At 41.2% G+C, this 21147-nt stretch overlaps 1 protein-coding gene across 1 annotated transcript in view; it reads left to right on the top strand.

Annotated features, from left to right (window-relative positions):
* The window catches only part of SV2C (synaptic vesicle glycoprotein 2C), an 80354-nt gene that overhangs the window by 20991 nt on the left and 38216 nt on the right, over nucleotides 1-21147 (top strand). The window contains exons 2-3 of the mRNA XM_087715619.1: nucleotides 4395-5081; nucleotides 14683-14863. Coding sequence (XP_087571745.1) covers nucleotides 4499-5081; nucleotides 14683-14863 — 764 coding nt within the window. The 5' untranslated portion in view covers nucleotides 4395-4498. The remainder of the gene's footprint in view (nucleotides 1-4394; nucleotides 5082-14682; nucleotides 14864-21147) is intronic.

Here is a 21147-nt window from a genome sequence, read left to right as displayed (position 1 = left end):
ATCAAAAGTTCACAGGTGCCATTTAGGACCTGTTTTGTATCTTACCCTCTGTTCATATTAAGGGCTTGTATGCAATGGTGGCATTCAGCCAGTTCGTACCTATTCGGGAAAATAACTTTCTAACAGGGACGTGCAGTCACTAGAGGCAAGGGAGGCGGAGCCTCACCAGTCTCCTCAGGAAAAAGAAAGAAATTTAAATATATTTTTTTAAATAATTAAAGCCAAGATAGTTGCTACCAGATTCCAGCTCACAGTGGCTTGGTGTCTGCTTAGTGTTAACCAAAGCAGGGGGCGAGAGAACTCGGGGCCTCTTTTCCATAAGGAATTTTTCGCCTTCTAAAAGTTAATAAAGAGTTAAAAGGCAAAGAAGTTCAGATGGAAAAGAGGCACTAATTCTCCCACCTCCTGATTTGGAAGCAGCCAATCGTGTCTTCTTGAGCACGCTTACGTTGGGCAGGGCGTGCTTCAGAGGAGAGAGGAGTGGGCGAGAAGGAGGAGGCTGCCTCTTTGCTGCAGACCTGGGCGCTTGGTGGCTCCCGCGATGCACAGTGCCCCACCATCCCCGATGCTGCCGCCCGCTGCCCCGGCCTGCTTCTCCAGGCTCCGCCGCTGGAAGTCCCAGATCGCCTCTGGGGGAAGGCTGGGTGAGAAGCGGAGCGAAGCTTCTCTGCGGCCTCCCGGCACTGCCCAGAGGCTCTTGCAGGAGCACGTGTCAGCGGCCGGCGGCCTGGAGCGGCCCCAGCTGTGAGACAAGGGAGCACTTAAAGCAGCCGCTGCCGCCGCTGCCACCACCCCTCCTTCGCCCAGCGGGGCGGTGGTGGAAGCAGCGGCAGCGGCTACTTTAAGTGCTCCCTTGTCTCACAGCCGGGGCCGCTCCAGGCTGCCGGCCGCTGACACGTGCTCCTGCAAGAGCCTCTGGGCAGCGCCGGGAGGCCACAGAGAAGCTTCGCTCCGTTTTTCACTCAGCCTTCCCCCAGAGGCGATCCAGGACTTCCAGCGGCGGAGCTTGGAGAAGCAGCGGACGCAGGCTGGGACAGTGGGGGGGGCAGCGGGGCACTTTGCATCGCGGGAGCCACCAAGCGCCTTTGCTGCAGACCCTGGCGCTTGGTTGCTCCCACGATGCAAATTCCCTGCTGAGCCTCACCAGGTATCAACCTCACCGCACATCACTGCTTTCTAAGCAGTTCGGAGAAAAGGTTGATGGAAGAAATCTTACTTAGTTCTCTCCCCCCCCCCCCCATTTTACAGGGCTAATCCTGTAAGGCAATCTTTATTGCCTTGCTTACAGAAACTACCTCTCCGGTTAACCCTTATTACATTGTAACAACTAAGGCGAAGAGCCCATCAATCTGAGTGACGTTGAGTTGGCTATGCCCACACGGTCATACCATCGACCATGGTATCCTTCTGCGACGACTGCGGGAGGTGGGGGTGGGCGGCACTGTTCTACAGTGGTTCTCCTCCTACCTCTCGGACAGGTCGCAGTCGGTGTTAGTGGGGGGGCAGAGATCGACCCCTAGGCCCCTAACCTATGGGGTGCCGCAGGGTTCGGTCTTGTCCCCCCTGCTATTCAACATATACATGAAACCTCTGGGCGAGATCATTCGGAGGCACGGGATTAAGTACCATCAATATGCGGACGATACTCAGCTGTATCTGTCCGCCCCGTGCCAACTCAATGAAGCGGTGGACGTGATGAACCGGGGCCTTGAGGCTGTTAAAGACTGGATGAGAGCTAACAAACTGGTACTCAACCCGGAAAAGACCGAGTGGCTGTTGTGTTTCCCTCCCAAAAATTCGGCTAACGTTATATCAATCAGGCTGGGGGGGCAAAATTTATACCCCTCAGACAGGGTCCGCAACTTGGGAGTCCTCCTGGACCCACAGCTGAGTTTTGACCACCATTTGTCAGCTGTGACCAGGGGGGCATTTGCCCAGGTTCGCCTGGTGCGCCAGTTGCGGCCCTACCTGAACCGGGAGGCCCTCACAACAGTCACTCGAGCCCTTGTGATCTCTAGGCTGGAATACTGCAATGTGCTCTACATGGGGCTGCCCTTGAAGAGCATCCGGCGTCTTCAGCTAGTCCAGAACGCGGCCGCGCGAGTGATCATGGGCGCACAACGGTTCGCCCACATCACACCGATCCTCCGTGAGCTGCGCTGGCTACCTGTTGATCGCCGGGTGCACTTCAAGGTCCTACTTACCACCTATAAAGCGCTCCATGGTAGTGGATCTGGCTATTTGAGAGACCGCCTTCTGCCAATTACCTCCCTGCGTCCCATCAGATCGCACAGGGAAGGCCTCCTCCGAATCCCATCCGCCAGTCAGTGCCGACTGGCGACTACGCGGAGGAGAGCCTTCTCAGTTGCAGCTCCGACGCTATGGAACAACCTCCCCATGGAGATCCGTACCCTCACCACAGTCCAGGCCTTCCGCACAGCCCTCAAGATCTGGCTATCCCGTCAGGCCTGGGGATAGGATTTATTCTCACCCCGCCCGAATGTTGAATGAATGTTGTGTTTTATAGTTAATTTTTTTTATTCACGTTTCTTTTATGTCTTGTTTTGCACTCCCTTCCCCCATTGTTGTAAGCCGCCCTGAGTCCCCTCAGGGAAAAGGGTGGCCTATAAATGTTCAATAAATCTACAAATCTACGGTCATATGACCACTGAGCCCCGCCTACCCATCTGGTCATTAGGGCAGAAAACCGGTTGTTAAATTATTTGAATCCCACCACTGCTTGTATGATGTGAAGTATGATTAAAATTAATTACGGAGATTTTTGCAATTGCATTGCAGACATTTGATTGCACAGAATAGAATTGAATAATCTTAATGAATGAAAAGAAATGGACTCAGACACAGTGAAGGAATAACCCTCCCCCAATAATAATTACACATTTTGCAAAGATGCCTTTCTCTTCTTTCTTTTACTGTCTTTGTGTTTTTTTGTTAGCTTTCAGTTCTGAATGTATGAAATCACGCTGCCTTTACAGAGGTGATAAAAAAATATAACCCTGGAGGCTGGTGGGGCTAGCTTTTTACAGTATCATTTTCATGAGATGTTTTGGAACAATGTCAGGCAGATTTTAAATCAAAGATGCTTCATTCATGAGTGTGCTGCAGTGAATATGTGAACACTTAATCATTGGAAAATGGCACTGTGTAGTGACAATTCCATCCCTTTTCCTTTTAGCAGAATTGCTAAATCATTTTGATAATAGCATTTAGGACTAAAGTGAGAGTCCTTGGAGAGGAGTTTGGCTTTTTGTCTAATTGGATTGCCTTCATTCTATTGGTCTTCAAGTGTCATTAATCACTTTCCAGATGAAATAACTAAGCATGTAATGATTATTAAGGATAATGCAACCTGAAATCTCTGTGTGACTTGATTTTATGGTGCAAAAAAAATCAAATACATACTAGATTTCATTTCAGTATATTTGACATCTAATTTTAGGCCGATGGGCATATATTTTTAGTGTAAGATGAATGGGAAAGGGCTCTGTTCTTGATGTGCTGTGCAGTAAACGTAAAGTCTGAACAGATGCTAAATTTATGGGTTCTGTATGCAAGGTTGCAGAGAGTTACATATAGCTTCGCTTTTGCATGATTGGATGATTAGTGTTCAATAATGGAAATATGCTGGAGAAAAGCAAGTTGCAGGCCTGGAACAGAAACTCCCTCCCTCAGCAACTCCCTTTAAACTGGGCTGAAATTTGATCTTTTGAACTGATCCTTTTCTTTTAGTGCAGAAAGTTATTCAGTGTTGCTGAGAGAAAAATACTTTCCTCTTTTGTACGATACTTGATCCTTTCCTTGATTCTATGTCAGGGATGTCAAAACAATTTCATTGAGGGGCACATCAGGGTTGTGTTTGACCTCGGGGGGCCCAGAGTGGGCATGGCCAAGATGGGCATGGCCAGCTCAACTTCACTCAGGTTGGAGGCGCCTGTGGTGGCCTGAGCGTTCTGCTAGAGAAAACGGGCTTCTGAGTTCCATTTTCGGCAATGACGGCGTCCTGCAACCCTCTGCCAGTGAAAACGGAGCTCGGGAGGGCTATCCACAGTCTTTGTTAGCTCCATTTTCGCTGGCAGAGGCACTGTGCGCCGTTCCTTCGCTGTTTCTAGGGTGGCCCGTGGGCCAGATCTATACGTGCCATGGGCCAGATCCGGCCCGCAGGCCTTGAGTTGACATCCCTGATCTATGTCATCTGAGGTCTGTGTTGTGTGTAGGAGCATTTCTGTATTGCACCACCCATCTGTAAATTAGTATGTTTTAACCTGTGGGAAATCGGTAGATAGTTATGTTTCCTAAGCAGGAATCATTTTAAATCATTTGTGTGATTCTCTTAAGAATAAACAACTTTTAATTTACTTTCTTCTTCTTTTTAGGTTTTGTTTTGAAACTGAATGTGGTTTGGAGTTTCCCGCTGCTGTTATCCAGCACGAGTACCTTTTTGGACAGAACTATAGTGAATACATCTTGATAAGTAACAATGGATAGAGCTTATGAGATGGATGATAGGGTTTTATTAGCAAAAGGAGCTCAGGACATTGCTAAGGAGGCCAAAAAACAGGCAGTAAAGAAAGCAAACCGAGCAGCAGATAGAGCTCAAGATGGCTACACTGAAAGATCTTACAGTAGATTCCAGACTAAAGAAGAAAATGATTATTATAATCAAGATGGAAATTATGAAGGAGAAGGAAATGAGGACGAAGGATCAAGTGACGCAACTGAAGGACATGATGAAGATGATGAGATTTATGAGGGAGAGTATCAAGGAATCCCAAGTACAGCCCAGAACAAAGACGGAACTGCAGCTTTAGGACAGCAAATCACAGATGTTTACAAGGATCGAAGTGAATTGGAGACAGAGCGAAAAGCTGATGAAGAAGAGCTAGCACAGCAATATGAGTTAATCATTCAAGAATGTGGGCATGGACGTTTTCAGTGGGCCCTCTTTTTTGTCCTTGGGATGGCACTAATGGCAGACGGAGTAGAGGTTTTTGTGGTTGGATTTGTATTGCCCAGTGCTGAGACAGATTTGTGCATCCCCAACTCTGGATCAGGGTGGCTTGGTGAGTGTTACTTCTAATCTGTCACATTGAATCATAATTAGACCAATGCTATCTAGATAACAATATGAACATATGTAAGATGTTTTCTATTTTGGTAAGACAAAAGTTGTGTTTTTCTTTTCATCCGCATTAAGACAAGCAGAAAAGCAAGTTTATAGTATAGTTTTTATTGTCATTCTACAAAATAAATACAACAAAATTGGTTTGTTGTTCCTAATTGTCCAGTTGCTTGAAATTGAAAGCTAAGAATATAAAAGTCTTGAATAAATATATGCCTACGCCCGTGATGGTGAACTTATGGCACACGTGCCACAGGTGGCACCGGAGCCCTATTTGCCGGCACAGCAGCCCTCAGCTCCAATACACATGTGTGCGCCAGCCTGCTAATTTTCGGCTTTCTGGAGGGCCAGGATAGGCCATTTTTGCCCTCCCCAGGCTTCAGGAAAGTCTCAGGAGGCTGTGGAGGGCACGTGCATGCACAGGTTGGGGAGGTCACGCATGCATGCGCAAGTGGGTTCACACATGCTTGCATAGGTGGGGTCACACATGCATGCATAGGTGAGGTCATGCATGCATGCACCTGTTTGGGGGGGGCACACAATTTTGGTACACCTTAGCCATCACTGGCCTAGGCTATGAAGCATAAAAACAAGTATATAAAGTATTGTAATGAGAAATTAGAAAATGCCTTAAACTGCAGTATATTGTGAAGGGTAAATCAGACAAAGTTCAAAGGCAAAGAAGCTGGTACTAAATTGATTTGTTACAACAACAATAAAAGGAATCAACTCTTCTTTCCACCCGGAAGTGAAAAAGCACACAACCTGTTATGCTGCATGAAGGAAGAGATTTAAGAGGTATCGTTTTATTCTGTCATATATAGGATTAGGCTCTTAACATACTGAAGTAGTGGGATTTCTTCATTAGCATCTTTTCTGATTCTTGCAATTGTACATAAACATTTGTTTGGAAAATGCCCACCTGTACCTCCCCCAAGGGTCAGTGATAAACTGGGGTACAAGCATCATCATAGGGAAGTACCCTCCCCTATTTCCCCTATGAAAGAGTCATATTTTGTGTCTGGTGTTTTGTGAAGAGGCATGCTTCTTATGAAAATATCCTTATCATGCTCTCAAAACTCAGAATGTGGCCACTGCCCCTCTCCTTACCTCTCCTATTGTCCTTTCTGGATATTATAAAAATCTATCCAGAATTTGTCAGCATTTTCTACATGTGCCAAAGCAAAGAAATATTGGAGTAAGGTTCACATCTTAATACAGAAGATTCTTAGAGTGAATATAAAGATAAAATCAGACACTTTTCTTTTAGGCTTAATGGATAAAGAATTTGAAAAAAAAGGAACTTTGGTGTTATATATGTTGATGGCAGCAAGTTTACTTTATGTACAAAAAATGGAAGGACACTTGGATTCCCACCATGGACAAATGGCTGCAAAAGTTGACAGAGTTAGCAGAAATGGCTAAATTGACTGGTTTGATCAAAGAAAAGAACACAATTTTGTTTCTATTTGGAAATTGCTTTTGGACTTTGTATTTGAAGTGGGCAAAAATGAAACTTTGATTTTGGGTTTTGCTGATTAGATAGATTTGTTTTTATAGAAATGGCTAGTATATACTATTATATAAAAATAAAAAGTTGAGATTTTATATTATTACTTAATCTACTGTATCAAAAGGAGTAGGAGGTCAATGCTTTCCCTCCTCCCCACACACTACATTTCCCTGTTCCCTTTTCCCTTCTTTATTTTCCCATTATTATTATTTTTTGTACTTCAGTATTTTATATTTTGATAAAATAGTAAAATAATAAAACAGAAAAAGAATTCATCTGCATTTTCCAAATGGTGGATTTTCAGAAAAATATAACCCTTACTGTCTATGTTGGGAATGTAATATAATTTTGGGCCATATGTACCATTATGTATTCTTGCTTTCATTTAGTTGCAACCAGCTAAATTAAGATAGTTTCCCTCTTGCTTGGCATCTTTGCATCTTTCAGTGTCTTTCTTTTGCTTTCTGCTCTATCCACTGAGTCCAAAGATTTGGAGGCCATGTTTCATTATCTGACTGCTCTAGCTGTTCTGACAGTGCCTGTGTTTAATCAGAAATTGAGATTCTGGAAAGAGTACAGAGAAGAGCAACTAAGATGATTAGGGGGCTGGAGGCTAAAACATGCTATATAAAGAACGGTTGCTGGAATTGGATATATTTAGTTTAATGAAAAGAAGGACTGGGGTGACATGATATCAGGGTTCCAATATCTCAGGGCCTGCCACAAAGTAGAATGGGTCAACTTATTCTCCAAAGCACCTGAAGGCAAGACAATGAGGACAATTGATCATGGAACGACTTGCCTTCAGAAGTTGTGGCAGAAGTGGTATTCAGCCAGTTCTGACAGGTTCTGGAGAACCGGTAGCGGAAATTTTGAGTAGTTCAGAGAACCGGAAAATAGGCTGGCTCTGCCCCTGAGGCCTCCCAGCCAATCTTATTTTGTTGCCCTGAACAGGAGAATGGAGCTGGAAAGCAGGTTAGGGGGTGGGGAGAGAATGTTTTTTTTGCAGTAACCTTCCCCCAGGAGTGGGGAGAGAATGGGGATTTTGCAGTATCCTTCCCCTGCCACATCCACAAAGCCACGCCATGCCCACAAAGCCACACCCACAGAACTGGTAGTACTTTTTTTTGAATCCCATCACTGAGTTGTGGGTGCTTTAAATGGAGGTTTTTAAGAAGAGATTGGACAACCATTTGTCTGAAATAGTATAGGGTTTCCTGCCTGAGCAGGGAGTTGGGCTAGAAGACCTCCAAGGTCCCTTCCAACTCTGTTATTCTGTATTCAGTAATCTCTGATGGTTCCTGGTTTGGAGTCTTCTGAGGCTGACATTCCGGAGATTCATCTGGAGGTGCTTTTTTAGGGTTAGAGTCTAAGGCTTGGGACTTGACAATAATTAAGGAATACCAGTTTTGATGTAGCTAGTTTATATAGTATAGCATGGGCCTGGGTTATTTGAGGAATTATTTCTCCACAGTTAGTGCATCTATCCATCCTATCAGGCCTGAGAGAAATGGCTTGCCATGAGTCTCGTCATTTAAGGAGATTATCTAACAGGACCCAAGAATACTTATCCTTTGGAACACCACTCTCTCCCTCCAGGTTAGATTTGTCACAGATCTACTTGCCTTTCAAAAAGCTCTAATGACCTGGTTGCATCAGTGAATCTGCAGATCTAGTTATGGTTTGAAACTGGGTGGATTTGATTTAAATCAAGTCGATTTAAATCATGATTTAAATCACTAGTAAGAAGGCTTGATTTAAACCAACCCTTACTTAAATCACAATTTTTAAAGAGCAGCTGTCATTCCTGACAGTTAGAACAATTAATCAGTAGAATAACTTGCCTCCAGAAGTTGTGAATGCTCCAACACTGGAACTATCTTTAGATAGGTTTTTATTCCAAAAGCATTTTATTAAAATAAATTTGATAAAAATAAATGATTTAAATGATTTAATGATTTAAATAAAAAATCCATTTTTTAAAAAATCATCTATTTTTAGCCATCTTGGTTTGAAAATTGCTAGATTGTTATTCTGATTAACTTGCACTTGCTTTTTATGCTTTTTGGGTTTAATTTCGGTTTTAATTTGCCTTAAAAGGTTCTTCCGTGTTTTGGATATTGGTTGCATTATTTGGGTTGTTTTCAACTATATAAGTTGCCCAGTTGCAATTATGAGATGGGTGATTATGTAAATTGAATGAATACATAAATAAACAGCCACCCTGTGTTTTAAAACATTTAAAAGAACCCAATAGAATTGACTTTTCTTTGTTCAACTTCTCAGGCTAACGTCATTTTTGCTGTATTGATTTGTTTTCAGGTGTTCATTTTGTAAAAAAATAATCTTCCCTATCACTTTTTGCATGTTTGCATAGCAAATCAGTGTGGACTGTTACCACAACTACTCTTGTGGTGCTTAGGTGAAAAAAAGTGTAAATTATCCTTGCCCTTTGATCATTTGTTTAGCAACCATTCTTCAAAGTTATAATGGCTTCTCTGATGGAGTGTGGGTTGGAGGCGGTATGCCCCGGTACGGGAGTACTGGTGCCTGCTGGGAGCACCAAGTACCGTTATGGTACGGTGCTCCGGAGGGCCCACCTGCCCGCCCATCCTCCTTACCTGTATTTGAGCTCTTTGGCATTTACGCGCACGGTGCATACAGTGCCTGCGTGATGCTCCGCCAAGCAGCTGGAGCGTCGTGGAGGCGTTGCAAGAGGTGACGCATGCGCGCGGGGACACCGGGCCCCATTGCACTGTACTGGTTGCAACGAGATCCAGAACCCACCCCTGCTCTGGTGTAGTATGAAATATCAAATTGCCTTTGCTATTGTCACTGTGAGCAATGGTGCAATTCAGCCGGTTCTATCCAGTTCGGGTGAACTGGTAGCGATGGCGGCAGGAGGCTCCACCCATCTGCTCAGGCGTCATCACGTACCGCTTTTGACATTCTGCGTGTGCGCGTGTGCTCACATTTGTGAACCAGTAGCGAAGGTAAGTTGATTTCACCCCTGAAGGTGAGCATCTGTTTTCACAGTTTTCACATATAGATGCTGCCTGAAATAGATTATCTGGAGTTCTATTTGTCTGGGGTGATCTTCCCACTTGGATGACCCTGTTGGGAGTAAATGTTCTTGATGTAGTGTTCTTTACTGATCCCTCTGGGGATCACAATAAGGCAGCATAGTAGGACTTAAAAGAATTAGAAGGAATAGATTAACCTTTTTTTTTAAAAAAACCCATATCTTACCAAACTCAATGTTCAAATGATCCGTATAAATCTTTATGATAAAGAGAAAAAAATTAAGACCCTAGCTAATGGATCTTCTGAATGTGACCAAAGCACATCTAGTTTAAGCTGGTCAATCCTGAGAAAGTAGACAGGGTTCTTGTTCCTGTGAGCTCTGCCACAGGATCTGTGTGGTATAGATCCACACCTCTCTTGTCTGGTCGAGGTCTGCTGGGAGGTGCCATGCAGTTGTAGTCCAAGCAGTAATTAATGCTTCTTTCTGAGAGGGGGTGATCCAACCTGACTTAAAAGAGGGGGTGATATGCCCCGTCCTTAGGAAGCCATAGTTGGACCTGATAGTTTTGGGTAACTTCTGCCCAGTCTCCAACTTTCCTTTAATCTAAAGTTTTGTTAATAATTCATTTTGACATATGATTCATATTATACTACCTCTTTTATTTAATATTGTTTTAATGTTAATAACCATCTTGAAATCTCAGATTAATACAAGACACTTCCAATCTAGAGGATTGATTAAATATTACATTGAAATTTTAATTTTATAACACTTGTAAATTTCTTTAATTTGTTTTTATTTTTTCCATATTTCTTCTTAGTTGTAGTTTTAAACATCTTAAATCAACTAAAATGGAGGATTTTCATTGTGAGGCGCAATTAATCCGAGAGAATGAGGAATATTTATGTGGTTTCATGGCATATGCCATTGAGGATCTCTTTAAACCTCAAGTAGATTTCAGACTAGAGAATCATGCTACTTTGCTTCTATGAAAGGATGAATTTAAGACTTACATGGTTACTGCTTCTGCATTTAGTATCAAAAATCTAAAAGAAACATTTGAGGGTCCTCAGTTACAGAGAAAATAATAATCTGACTTGAGTGTTATTACAGGGAATATAACACATACTTAACCAATCTGCCTTATCTCAGTCGTGTCAGTTAGGATTCTCTCTTAAATATTAGCAGGAACTACTGAGTAAGTGAAGATACGTTCAAATGATACTTTTGACACTAGTAGTAAAAGTATCTGTCAGTTATTTCACATCATTTCTTGAGATGTTACACATTATTTGTGCAAATTGGATTAAATAATGTGGCCTCTGTCTAGTCTTTTGGCTATTCAAGGGCTATATAATGATTCAGGGATAGGCAAACTGGTGCCATCCAGTTAAACTGAATTTCAGTAACCATCAACCTTGCCCAGCATTGCGAATTGCAACAGATTTTATACTAGATATTATCTATTTCTGTAAGATGATAATTAAGCTTGGAAATTATTCCTTTGATTTTAAATGCATTTGAAAAGCAACTCTGCTTAGCTGGCTCTTGGATTTTTTTCCCCTTTAGTGTTATCATTCATCTGCTTACAGATAGTCCTTGTTAAATGTCCATTTATTCAAAGATAGTGAGAAATTATGATGGGATTGAACAAGTCTTAGTTATGGCCAGTCCTTGATGTTATAGCCATTGCAGGACCCTTATGGTCACATGATCAAGATGTGGATCCTGAAAAACACACCTGCATTTATGACCAGGTCAGTGGTGGGTTTTGGCGTCCTCCATGCGACGTGCGCATGTATCTTACTTTCTAGTGACGCCTCCACAAGCCTCCGTGACACTCCAGCTGCTCAGTGGAGCGTCGCGCAGGCACTGTACGTGCCATGTGTGTGCGCAGAAGCGCTGAAGGCACAGGTAAGGAATGCGGGTGGGCGGGTAGGCCCTCCGGAGCACTGGAACGGAATGGTACCTGGTGCTCCGGGCAGGCTCTGGTATGCCCATACTGGGGCGTACTGCCTGCAACCCATCATTGGACCAGGTCCACCCACCTATCTCTTCTCCCATCACTGTCTTTTAGTCTGCTTTGTATTCTGTTGCTCCTCCTGCTCTACATTCTGTTGCTCTAGAAGGATTTTGTACAACCAACAGCTAGCCCATGATGGGCCAAGTTGGGCATGCCTCATCAGCAGTGGGAGGAAGAAGATGACAAAGGTCAGTTGGTGCAGGAGGATACAGGATAGCCAAAAGGGCAGAGATGCGGGAGAAATAGGTTGGTGGAAAGAGTTGAAGTGGAGATGAATGCAGTTGGACAGGAGAAAGTGAGCTCCTGACTTATCAATAGTGCATAATCCTGCCTAACAATTGCAGCCAGGACTACCAAAATCTTTGTCACTAAGCAGTACAGTTACATGGTATTTTACCTAATGCATCATTTAGCAAAGGAAATTCCAGTTCCAGTAAAACTCTTTAGTCATGAACTAGCTGTGTACTTTGTACATTGCATCTTCTTGTGTCTCTTTGTTTAGGGAGACTTCAGAGTGGATTTAAAAACAGACTTCTATGAATTGGCTTGCTTATAAGTGTATGCACTCTTGATTTAGATGTTAATATCAAAATATTTATGTAGTGTATATGTCATTTGCAAAGTACTCTGCAATCCAGACTCATCAGAAAAAATATGGATAAGTGCAGATGAGCATTTGAGTAGGAAAGCCATTGATTTGATTGACTCTTGGAATTTTTCTATTTGTTGTCATCACTGTACTTTCTATTGCATTCTCTTATAGTCTAATGAGTCTTTAGAGTGTGTTTAAAAATATAATATTCTGTCACCAAATATTACCGTGTCTAAAATGAGATTACCTTTTGGTGATGATACTTTTAATTTACCAGATTTTCAAATACATCATTGAGCTTTCATTTTGTCAATACATTATACAGAATGAGAATTTACAAGAATGTCAACGTCTGTGAGCCTCTTCGGAAAACTAATTATATTGCATTTCTAGTAAATTTGTGGTAAAAATTGGAGTTGATAATCAGGTAGTCCTCACTTTCTGACTGCCATTGGGACTGGCAGCTCTGTTACTAAGGGCAAAGGTTGTAAAGTGAAACCTCTCCTGACCATGCCTAACTTACAACATCAGTTATGGCTGCAGCCGTGAAGTAAATCATTCACAGTCTTTAAGCACAACATCACACAACAACAGCTACAACTTCCTGTTAAAATTGGAAGAATTCAACTTTAAAAATAGGTAGCACAGAAGTCCATTGGAAAGTATGACAGAATGTGGAACAGTCATATTATTTAAATTACTTTACTATTGTAATTATTATTTAATAAATTTAGTATTATTTTAAATATTTCTCTTAACTTTCATCTTTTTTAACATTGGAGTAACATACCCAATTGAAGCATGTATTGACAACTTAATATGGATCTAATAAAATCAAACCTACAAATACATGACATTTGTATCAAAAGTAAAAGTACTGTACATATTTAAAGTTAAAACTGCTGACATTATAACGTACAGAATAAATATTTGGAATATTAGTAGCTGCAAGTCTGAAAGAATATTAAATTGTCTTTAATATTGAAATTAATCAAGATAAAGATTCCATTTTGAATTTATTGGATGTTCCAAACCAGGGGTCACCAACGTTTCGGACCTCAGGAACCACTAAATTCATAATGTTAAATCCCGCAGACCACTAATATGATTTTGTCAGACTCTTATTCTTGTGAAAGTGCACAGAGGAATATAAGGCATGGGCTATAATTTGAAATAAATGCCCAGAATTTTTTTAAAAAAAACTTAAACAAAATCTTATTTACGGTAAGTATTTTTTTACCGCACCATTTATGTTTGGGTTATTTAAAGAAAGCCTTCTAAATACAGTGAGATGCTAGCCTCCACCTCAGGCCACAAAAGCAGTTGTAAATATGTGAATTTACATATTTTTACAACAGGTTGTCAATTTCTTGTGACTGTTTCAAATTCTACCTGGTTTTGGAAAAAAGATATTAAGAATTTATGCTGATGAAGCAACTGTAGTATTTCTTTAGCCATGTTTTTAGGAGATATTGAACCTGTAACCTGATGAGATATAATTCTTTTAGAACATACTGGACAACCTGTAACCCATTAGGTCATCCTTTGAAAGAAAGTCATACCGTCTGAGTGACCAGAATTAAGATTAAACTTTAGACTGAGCATATTTTTTTACGTTAGATGGTTCTGTGATCATCTAAGAAGAGTATGTAAATATATAATGTATTTATAAAATATATAAATCATAATCATGTCACCATGGGCAATGCAGCACAGAGGCACTTTTGTGAATGAAACTGGTCTGATTATCATGGAATTTCAGTTCTACAGTAGCAATGGGTCCCAGATTTTCTACGCATTTTTGTAAGTGGACTTGTAGAAATCTTGATTCCAAAATCGTTATGATATGACGCACCATTTTGGCTAACTTAAAGATACAAACAGAAAGATAAACATAATAAAAGTTTTAGTAGTGTATAGATTTATAGTGGAATACATTATATTTGTAATTTCTTATTTCATTATTGCTGTGGTGTTCCTGTATTTGCTTGCCTTGTGCTTTATTTTATTATATCTATGTGCATCTGATTCAGGGTGAAATGCTACCAGTTCACCTGAACCGGTAGTAAAAATGCTACCCATTCACCCGAACCAGTAGTAAAAAGAATGCTACTGGTTCAGGCAAACCGTTTTTTCTGATGATCAGCTGTGACACATGATTTAGATTAGATAGAAAGCAGGATTGTGTGGCACAGCAAATTTAAATACTAGATATTTTGGCAAATAAATGTATATTAAATGTGAGATATGAGGGGATAGGGAACTGTTCCCATAAATGGATATGCAATAGTTCTAAATAAATGATAGCATTGGTTAATACTAAGAACAGAAATGTTATCGTGATAGTACTGTATAATCCTACACATTATTTTTTTTGTGTCTGTTTCAGGTAGCATAGTATACCTTGGGATGATGGTGGGAGCGTTCTTCTGGGGAGGCTTGGCAGACAAGGTGGGAAGGAGACAGTCTCTTCTGATATGTATGTCGGTCAATGGATTCTTTGCTTTCCTTTCATCATTTGTCCAGGGCTATGGCTTCTTTCTCTTCTGTCGATTACTCTCTGGATTTGGGTAAGCTCTTCTGCTTTCTTCTATTTTCTAAACCACACTTGTCTGCTGATCTGTTTTAAGGTGAAGTGATACTAATGGTTATTCCCCTTCAAAAGATCACATTTGAAAGTAGGGTGCTTCAGATATTTTTACATTCTTAGTCTGCACTTTTGGCTATAGTCATCCCTATTATTCAGGTATGGCAATGTTATACAACTAAGGAAGAATAAAGGAGATAACTCCAACAGTGATGGCTGAAAATCCTGAAATAGATTAGCCAGTTTTATTTGGTTGAAAGGAGAATTCCTGGAGAACCTGGAGCAAGGCTCGCTGAAACGGACATCAATGAGGGCCCGGAGAGAAAAGGGGGAAGAGGGGAACCTCCTGGGACAAAAAACTACCCAAAGCAGATGGTTTTGGAAAACTGAAGAAGAGTGTGAGAAATCAACTGCTGGTCATTAGCAGTCTGAGCAACAGTGCTAGTCAGTGTAATTACGCTTGTCTTATATCTAAACAGGAAGTAGGAAGTAAGTTTAGACACAAATGTAAGTACTATTCATGTAATTCATTGATATATTATACTATACACATAAGAAGTAGCAGCAATTTTACTACTAGCAGGAAACTTTACTTTTTACCAGTACTAAGGTAACAACTTACTACATCAAACTTTTATGATATCAAAGGATGTGTCAAAAATTTATCAATTTAGATGTGCTTAATTCATTCTTATCAATTGACCCATTTGATAATGTCAATTTGCTAGTATTCATGTAAGACCATCTCCCACTTCTTCAAACAGCATTGCCCTTTTAAATATTCTAAAATTTGTAAAACCTTTTCAATATAGGGCACTGGGTTAGCTTCCTAGAGATATGCAAGGCTTCAATTTTTTGTTGATTTTGGAAGTTTGTTCCAAAGTCTGAGGTTAGAGCTGTGGAGCCCCTGTTGTTGTTTTGGTCTAGGCAATTAAGTAATTTTTAATTTGTTTTAATATATGTGTTGGACCTATTTTATATACCCAGAATGTTCTTGGAGTTGAGCAGCCTTAATAAATCCAAGAAACAAACAAAATATTCATTCTTCCTTGGAAGAGATATCAGGAAGTGAGGAAAAGACATAGAATATACGTTTTAACCAAAGGCTCAGATCAGGGGTGCTTTTTCAAGAGGCAACTAGACTTCCTTGGTTTTTTTTGAAGACATTTTGCTTCTCATCCAAGAACCTTCCATGACCTAGTTGACTAAGAATCTCCATAGACATTTAGCTATGCACTTTGGGATGAACACCCTTCAAATGGTGTGGGAGTATGAACAGATTTTCAGAAAAATTAGGAACCATTTGCACTTCAGTTTGAGATGCAGAAACATAGACTCATCCCCAACAGCCTGTGCCTGTGTTCAACGGTTCCACCACAAAACCGCGGTAGACAAAAGCGCGCTCGACGAAAGCCCGTACGTGACGTCATCACAGCGCGACGAAAACATCGCACTGTGAGCGGTAAATTTAAAATTAAAGCGAAAACCTTACCCTAACCCCCCCAAACCTAACCCTAACCCTAAACCTAAACCTAACCCTTAACCTAACCCTAAACCTAACCCTTAACCTAACGCTAAACCTAACGCTAACCCTTAACCTAACGCTAAACCTAACCCTAATGCTTAACGTAACCCTAAACCTAACCCTAACCCTTAACCTAACCCTAAACCTAACCCTAAACCTAACCCTTACCTTTATGTGAATCGGCTTGCTTTAATTTAATTTTAATTTCAATTTAATTTATTTTTAATTTTTTTCGTCGCGCTGCTGATGACGTCAGGTACGCGCTTTCGTCGAGCGCGGTTTTGTCTACCGCGGTTTTGACGGGTCACGGTGTTCAACAGTGAAGGGACACAAGGCAGGAAACATCCTAAAGAAATCACAGCTCCACAACACAGTCCTTTCAGCAGTTCCAAGAAGGTTCTACACCAGTGGTGGGTTTCAATTTTTTTTAGAACCTATTCTGTAGGTGTGGCCTGTTTTGTGGGAGTGGCTTGGCAGTCATGTGACCAGGTGGGAGTGGCCAACTTGATTTCACTCACCAGGAGATGTCATGGATTGGGTAAAATGTGAAGCTCACTTAACAACGCTCTTGCTTAGCAACCAAAATTTTGGGCTCAATTGTAGTCATAAATCAAAGACTGTCTCTGCCTTCCACTGCATGGCAGCCTTGTCCTAGTAAACTATTTCTCCTTTCTGGCAATTTTCCTCTCTGTTACCGGCACCAAAATAATCCAGACAATGTAAAGTTTCCTGCTGCAGCAGGGGATTGGACTAGATGACCTTCTAGCCTTCTAGCCCTAAATTGCTGTGCTGTTTTTCTTTCTTTCTGCTAACAAAGAAACCTGCCTGAGGCTCATTCCACATGCCTGCCGGATAGAGATAATGAGATAACGACCCTAGAGAAAATTTGGCTCCATTCACAAGCAGGGAATTGTCAAACCCTTTTAGAAACACAGCTCATATTGCACAAAACCCAAAACTTCAAAAACATAAAACCATATAACATATAACCAATTTGTTCTTTCCTGCACCTTTTCAATTTAAAGTTATTAAATATTTGTAAATGAAGATGACTTTATGTTGTTAGTTTTGTTTTTTTATGTTTGTTTAAAAATAAAAACTTTAAAAAAAAATAAAGTTATTAAGACTTGTGGACTTCAACTCCCAGAATTCCACAGCCAGGCATGCTCAGTTACGATTTAAAGCGACAGCATTTGTTTTTCTCCTTTGTGAAAGAAGTTTCCTTCTTTCTTTTTCTTCTCCCTCCCCCTCCTTCCTCCCTCTCTCCCTCCCCCCCTCTCAAACACACACACACATACACACACACACACACACACAGAAGTTGGATTGGATTATCTCTCCTACCCCCTTCCCTCTCTTACTCACTCTCTCTCAAATACACACACAAACACACACACAAACAAAAGTTGATTGGATATCTTTTCCAATGGCTTGAAAGCAGCTCCTCTGCCATTCCCCCCCCCCCATTCCCCGCTGCCTTCCCCAAACACCTCCCCCATTGCAAATGCAACCTGCTGCCTGGGTGGGAAATGCCTGGAATGCAATAAAGCCCACCACTGTAGTTTGATTGCAGGTGGAGCCACATTGCTTTTTCAAACTTGGTATCGGACCTGGCTACCTGAGAAACCGCCTCCTGCCAGTTACCTCCCAGAGACCTATTAGATCGCACAGATTAGGCCTCCTCCAGATTCCATCTGCTGGTCAATGTCGGCTGGCGACTCCCCGGGGGAGGGCCTTCTCTGTAGTTGCTCCGGCCCTATGGAACGATCTTCCTGTTGAGATCCGGACCCTTACTACCCTTCCGGCCTTCCACAAAGCGACTAAGACCTGGCTGTTCCGGCAGGCCTGGGGCTGTTGATTTATCCAGCCCCATCTTAAGTTATGAATGTTGTCGAATTTTAATGTTGTTTGTATTCTTGGTATGTCCCCCCCTTCCTCTTTTTTACCTGTAAGCCACCCTGAGTCTTCCTAGATTGGGTGGCATACAAACCAAATAAATACAAATACAAATACAAACTTGTAATTAGTGAAGCTGGGCTGAATTTTTACATAGCTTTATTCAGGTGTGTGTGTGTGTGTGTGAAATGGATAGGGGCCTGGGGAGGAAGTGACTAAACTTGGGGAGGAAGTCACTATACTTGGGGAGGGAGAGCACGAGTGAACACTGAGGAGACCATAGGAGGAGGCAGGAAGCCAGGCAAAGAGCCATGCTATAGCACACACACTTTCCCTCAGCCCCAGAAGGCTCGGATCCGCTATGTAAAAATCCAGCCCAGCTTCACTGATTACAGGTTTGAAAAGACAACGTGGCTCCACCTGCAATCAAACTACACTTGGGGAGGGAGAGCACGAGCAAGCCAGGTGCTTCCCTCCAGCCTTTGCCCAAAGCCCCGCACAGCACCAGGAGGAGAATGAAGTTTGAATTTCTCCCCGCTCCCTCTGACACACGCCTACCTTTTCCAGCTGCTTCAGAGAGGGCTTCAATGCTGTTCTTGCCTCGGGTCCTCTGAAGAAGCCCCGCCCTTGCTTCCTTCTCTTTGAGAAGTGCCTTGCAAATGGGCTGCAGGGCAGGGGAGCCTACCAGTATCGGGGCATGGCCACGCCTCCATGGAATGGGTACACAAAATTACGGCAAATTTCTGGAACCGGTACACCTGAAGAGGTGCGAACCGGCAGGAACCCACCTCTGTTCCACTTCCATTTGCACTTCTCAGGTGATCCTGAGGACACAGATAAACTTCCAAGTGGCCTTAATGATTCTCTAAAAGAATCCAAATGACTAGCTGTCTACAAGGAATATAAATCTTTCCATTCCCCACATCCAGACAGAGCTAGAGAAACTTCTTGGATGAGAAGCGAAATGTCTTCAAAGAAAAACAGGAAAGTCCATTCCTGTTGAATAAGCACCTTTGGGACAACCATGATCCAGATGACTGAGAATCTCCATAGACAACCATCTTGGGGTCATCTTTGATTGTGCAAGTGAACCAGAGAGACTGAGCCCTAAAAAAATTCCAATTCCTTGTGTGACATTGGCAGAGTACTATGTCAAAGATTTATCACTTTGAATATATACATTTAATTTATTCCAACTAATTGGCCTTAATGATAATATTGATTTACTGGGATTTATGTAAGACTATCTCAATTTCATAAAAAAAAAAACATAAGCCCTTTTAAACATTCTAAAAGAAAAAACTTACATTCTAAGAAAAGAAGTTGCAGAATTTTATAAATTCACTTCTAAGGAAATATTCTATGAAATAAATCTTGAAACTCGGGAGCTTATAAAGAGAGCATGTAATGATGACAAGGAAAGTTTATATGGGAATGCTTACATATTTTCTGTTTCACTATTCGTTTGACTTCAATAAAGGTGTGCAAAAATATGAATTTGAAACAATCTGATCAATCTTTGACTTGCTGTTTCAAACCTGGGTAATGGATTGTTCTGGGTGTTTTTAAGATGGTCCAATCTAACACAGTTTGTTTTGATTTTGGATCAGTCTTGATATATTCTTTTATGTTAGAACATTTTGTATTGCAGTAATTTTCACTGTTATGCATGTTTGCTACACTTCACTTCTTCAAGATATTATAGCTATATCTTGCTACATATCATTAAATGTGTATTTCAAGTCTGTGCAGATTGTCCATGTGTTTGATTGCTTGGGGTGGGTGACCTGAGTCATTGCCAGTTTTCAGTAGTAACTGTTTGTTTAGTTATAATTTAATTTTAAATGGTTGATTTTTGTTGTGTTACGGTACTTTTGGAATTTTAAATGGTATGAAAAGTAGCATAAAATTAGTAAATAATAAAATATAGATATTTTTAGTATATTTTGTAATTGGCCCAATACATTCATTAATTTGTTTGCTTGTTAAAATTTAAACTCTTTCAGGAGCTTAATGTAATATGCATAGCAATCTTTCCTCCAATTATTTCTCCATAGCATCTCAGTAGCATTGCAAGAGATCTCTTTTGTAGTTACAGTGGGACCTAATATTAGTTCAAGCTGAAGGGAGCCAAATTTGCAGCTATGAAATGTCCTCCATAAGGAGACTTCAGAGACAAAAATTGTGCCATTAAATATTTGTCTCTTTATCTTCCTTTCCCTTGCACCATTTCCTAGCTGGATATTGCCTTTTTGAATTTAATAGCTGTCTTTGAATCTCTCATTTGTTGCAAATAGGAAATTGTGGGAGAAGATTTCAGTAAAGTAGACACTGGGAGATCCCATTTCCAAAGCACGATGCTGCTTAAATTTCTCTGGATCTGAACAGTGACTCATGTGTGATAATCTTTTATGTGAAAGTTGTTTCTAAATATTAAATAGCAAGAGCTTTCAGTATTTAATAGTTATATAAAGTATTTCAGTATATGGTGATGTTGCCTCAGATGTCTCCTTAAGCACCAATATCAGCATTAAGAGCTTATGATAATCAAAGCTAAATTTCAAACATATTGAACAGCTTATGTAGAATGGGAGCCTATCATTGTTTAAGGTTGATAGTAATATTTGAAATACTGTGTGTACAACATAACATTCCCCAGATACCCACTGTCTAGCTCTAAACCATCAAAAATATTATTAAATTGTGTGTCATAGCAATGAATATTTGTAATTCACGGTTGAACTGTGGGGTCCTTGGTGCTCCCCGAGTTTGATTGTTTTCTTTCACAACCAAGAACAACCGAGCTGAGAGAGCACCAATGACCCCCATATGTATTGCTCATTTTG

The sequence above is a fragment of the Thamnophis sirtalis genome, unplaced genomic scaffold, assembly GCF_051295495.1.
Source record: "Thamnophis sirtalis isolate CommonGarterSnake01/CBP01778 unplaced genomic scaffold, rThaSir2_p1.2 scaffold_5, whole genome shotgun sequence".
In the NCBI taxonomy this organism is placed as follows: Eukaryota; Metazoa; Chordata; class Lepidosauria; order Squamata; family Natricidae; genus Thamnophis; species Thamnophis sirtalis.
This window is presented reverse-complemented; position numbering and strand designations above follow the sequence as displayed.